The sequence below is a fragment of the Temnothorax curvispinosus genome, unplaced genomic scaffold, assembly GCF_003070985.1.
Source record: "Temnothorax curvispinosus isolate PA1 unplaced genomic scaffold, ASM307098v1 QBEX01004614.1, whole genome shotgun sequence".
In the NCBI taxonomy this organism is placed as follows: domain Eukaryota; kingdom Metazoa; phylum Arthropoda; class Insecta; order Hymenoptera; family Formicidae; genus Temnothorax; species Temnothorax curvispinosus.
Window position 1 is genome coordinate 21,961 of NW_020214394.1, and position 4,529 is coordinate 26,489.

At 40.5% G+C, this 4,529-nt stretch overlaps 1 protein-coding gene across 1 annotated transcript in view; it reads right to left on the minus strand.

Moving 5' to 3' along the window:
* Nucleotides 1–4,529, minus strand: part of LOC112453705 — a 16,600-nt gene extending 12,071 nt beyond the window's left edge. Inside the window, 8 exon segments of the mRNA XM_025014610.1 lie at nt 1,457–1,512; nt 1,514–1,648; nt 2,746–2,818; nt 2,898–3,062; nt 3,151–3,431; nt 3,523–3,715; nt 3,791–3,962; nt 4,071–4,529. Of these exon segments, the coding sequence (XP_024870378.1) occupies nt 1,457–1,512; nt 1,514–1,648; nt 2,746–2,818; nt 2,898–3,062; nt 3,151–3,431; nt 3,523–3,715; nt 3,791–3,962; nt 4,071–4,350 (1,355 nt within the window). The 5' untranslated portion in view covers nt 4,351–4,529.

Here is a 4,529-nt window from a genome sequence, read left to right on the forward strand (position 1 = left end):
CGATGCAACAGCTATCCCATGAATAATTTAATGCCCGACATAGCTCCATTGTCGTGTACTAATGGCATTGTGCGCGACACCACGATTCCGCGCAGATCGGCTCATTATCATTACGCATTCCTCGCTTTATTTCGAAATAAAGATGAGACAACGGCCACTCTGACACAAATTGCGAATTCAGGAACGGCGCGCGAAATCGGAATTTGATATCGGATTTTTGAAATTGCGGCAAATCAGTTTGATTTACCGCATGTTATACGTTTAAGACTTTAAGAAGTTAAATAGCGATCGAAATATAAAATTCCGTGTCATATATATGACACGGAATTTTATATCTATAGGCGTAAAGCAAATATAAATCACATTAACACATCTCAATATTAACGGAATGTTCTCGTGAGTTAAATTCGTTATCTAATAAGAAAATTGTTAATTAAAGTTATCTAACGTGAATCTACTAATTGCTTAATTGCGCTTCACGTTTAAAATTTTTAATTGAATTACATCTGCGATATGTTTCAAGACAAGATACACTTTCCAAACGATCAGTCACTAAAAATGCCTACGCAAAGGCTCGAGAAAGTTTGAAAGCGTCCCAGAGCATCACTTTTTTAACGCATCTTCAGATTGGGAGACTAAGATGTAGAAGACGAGCTGCATTTAAATATGCAAATACAATATAAAAAAGACTTTCTTTCATATATACTATAAATTGCAGAAAAAAGTCAATAGTGACCCCTTAATAATCTAATCTAATGTATCACTTCTATTTAACTACATAATATAACGAATATTTTCAACAATTTAAAATAAATCAATCAAGAGTTATAAGTAAAAAAAAATTAATATAAAACGTCGATGGAACTCAATTTGTGGAACGCAAACGAGCCAAAGAATTGGAGAGCTTACGAAACGCAAAGTATTAGTTTCGCCTCTCCGTTAAAAGGACAAAGCGACTTTTCCCTCAAGTTGTTTCACGGCAAACGTCGTCGATCCGTCGGTCAGGACTCGCTTAGGCGCAGGTGCGACGCGACGGGCCAGCGCCGCGCACCGACGAAACAAAGCCGGTCGCATTGAAAAAGGGTTACGCGCCGGAGTAACGTGAGGAATTTTACCAGCATCGCTTCGGCATCGTTTGCTCGTCCCGTTCCGCTGCTCCGCGACGGCCGTGGACGTCCCTCCGTTTGCCGCGTTTCGCTGTTTCTCTCTCTTTCCTTCCTGGCGAGACTGGAAGGTCCTGAATGGAACCCTTGCGACGCGCCGACCTTCCTTCGTGCCTTCTTCGTAGGATCCCACGAGCTGCGCCACCGTCAGCGTCTCCGCGCACCGAACCGGCCGCGAGTTCAACGTAATTTCCGCGGCGACCGGAATCGAGACAACGTACACACGTGTCCCACGGCGTCCGCACGGCACAACTGAATTTCAGGCTACTGCGGCTCCTTCTCTTTATTCTCACCTGGCGCGGACAGGTGCTGCAGGTGGCACCACCTTCCGATCGACGACCCCCTGCCATGCCGCTTACCGATCCTGCTGCGTTCCGGGCAACGATCGCGAGAGCAAATCGCGGAGATAAAAAGAAGAAAGCGCACTCTTTCTCCTTTTGCTGAAGCGATCTATTATCGAGGAAACAAATTTTAATAAATAATGAAAAAAATTAACAAGCACCATTGAATCCCTTTTTTTACTTACCGATTTTTATAAAACTTGCGTATTCACGTCCCTCTTGGGCCGCATTAATCGTAAAAAAAGGACGAAAACAAAATCCATTTTTTCTCAAACGATGGACCGAGTTCGAGATAATATATATGAAGCAAAAAAGTGGTTAAAGATTCGTGGCGGTCACAACATTGAAGTAGACAGTCTTTCACCAGCCCTTTCGTTCGATGAAGGTTTTCTCTGAAGGAAGACATTTTTTTCCCTCCGACCATGACTTTTAGAAACTGTTCATTGTCGATCCACGATATTCAAGAAACTATACCTTCTTCTGGTCCCCGACTTCTGGGGAAAGCTATTTTCTTATTTTCTGCAAAAAAAACCGCAAGGATAACCGCAACGAATTTTTAACCGCGTTTTTGCTCGCACACGCGGGTGTTCCGGACTGAACGGCGCTCTTCCGGGCCTCGGCTCGTAACAAGATACTTTTTCTTCTCGTGAAGCGTCTCAAGGAGAGAATGCAATGGTACTGCTATTCTTTTGTACAAAAGGGAACGACCGCCACGAATTTTTAACCGCGTACACGAACGCGCGTGCGGGCGTTTCGAGCCAAAGGAGAGCTCGCCGGTCTTTTACCAGACAGATGGTTTTTTTTTATCGCGAAGCGATCTAAGAAGCATATTGGTATTTCTACTTTTTTACGTGACCGAGGGATGATGACGAATTTTTAACCGTGTTTTCGCTCATGCGTTTACATTTCACACGGAAGAAAGCCTTTCCGGGTCTTCGTGTTGGGTAATATTTTTTGGGGAAGCTACTTTTTTTCTTTCGACCCATAATTTTTAGGCAACTACATATGAACGTGGTCTGCTTGATATTCGCTTCAAATTTCAACGATGTAAAAATTGTAAAATATACGTTTGTAAGAGGGCGGCTCTATATATGTATATTGTATATATTTATCATAAAAAATATATTTATTAAACAAAGATATATAAAATACATACCTCATTAATGAAAATTTCATTGTCAATTAACAAATGTCCGCAGTATATACAATATACACATAATAATACAGACTTAATAATTTGCTAAGAAATGTTTCTCAGCTTCACTGGATTTTACGAGTATCAGGAAAGCTGGTGTACCACCGCGAACTATAAACCTGAAAGATTAATTTTGATATTAAAAATAAGCCTCGGCTTATGCTTTATTTATAAAACATCTAGCCGATAAATGCTCACTGTTTATCTCGCAATATGTCGCCCAACGTGAGTTGGATGTCTACTTTGTGAACGGAACATTTGTTCTTTCCTTCAAAATATACATTTATATTTTCTACAGTATAACGATGTTTTATATCCCACTCGGGAGGTTCCTCGAACAGTTCGATTAATTGTTCGATTAATCTAGGAACGATTAAAAATATATATTAATAATATAATTATATGATATATTATATCGTATATCGTATAGTTTAATAGAAAAAAAACATACAATGTATCTTCGTGAAAATTTTGTATGAAATCAGTTTGTTGAGTCTCTGGATATAAAATCATCACTGGCCACACGAGCTTGTCCTTATCGTCAAAGTGCACTCTGCTTTGCGCTATTTGTGGTACTTGAGGCTCTAGATCTCTCAATTCTAGCTTTTGCTTATCATTTGTCAATTCTAAACTAATACCTTTCCGAGAAATTGTTTCTAACAATTTCTCATCCTCCTTGTCCAATTTTTTCTCTTCTCTTTCCTGCTTTCTCTTGTCTCGTTGTAAACGCCCCTTCGAGAGCAAAGTAACAAATAGCATTAAGAATGGAAACTTCTGCTTTCATAACTTAACTTTTATATTAATATTTATCAATGTGGCTTACTCTTGCGATTACAGCATCAGATTTTAATTTCAATATCGTTTTATCGGTTGGACTATGATCAAGGAACTGGTCACACAAGTCGATGCATTGGTCATAATCTCTAATGTGAAAACTACAAGTGGCAGCTCGACTCAAAGCCTTCGGATATCGCGGTTTAAACTTCAAGGCCAATTTACAGTCATTCAAGCATGATCTGTAATTTTTATTACATTAAACTGTAAGCTCTATCATTAGCATCGATCATGTAACATCAGAAGGCACGTCCTACCTGTAATTTTGCAACATGAAATGTGATGCAGCTCTGTTATTATAAAGTTGAGCCATCAAATCGTCATCTTTGCAATTCGTTCTTATCCCTTCTGTGTAACTAAGAATAGCTAGGCGATACTTTTTATACTTATAATTGAAGTTTCCATCCTCCTTGTAATTACTTGCCAATTCTGTATTGAAAGTAATGCGCATGAATATTTTTCATGACGGGGAAGCAACGTGCGCTTTGCAGGACAAAGTATAACAAGTAAGTCTGCATGTATCGAGGAAGAACGCACCTTCGGGAGTATTCTCATCCTCTCCGTACTTGAGCTGTTGCAGCCCTTCCATCAGGGGGGACAGTTCGTCGCCGGGTTCCGGCACCTTCTTCATGAAGAAGGGATGCTTCTCCATCTCTTCTTGCCACCTGTCCTCCGGCCATCCTTCCGCGTAACTCTTCTTCTCCAGGCCATTTATATACTCGTCCAGTTCGGCGTCCAATTTCGCGGCAAGCTCCAAACGCTCCTCCTCCGTCCAAGCTCTCCTCTTTTCACCGACTTCGTTCCCTGTTTGTTGCATATTTCCACAAAAAAAACCCCACAATGCCCGAATCTAAACACAAATGAACTTTTCGACAATCCGACTCGTCTGTGATCATAAATGACTAACAATCAGACACGATATACGTCGTGGTTGATTTATAATATTGTTCGACGTGCAAAACATAACCTCAAAGTCTACCACCTGTCCACCGCACC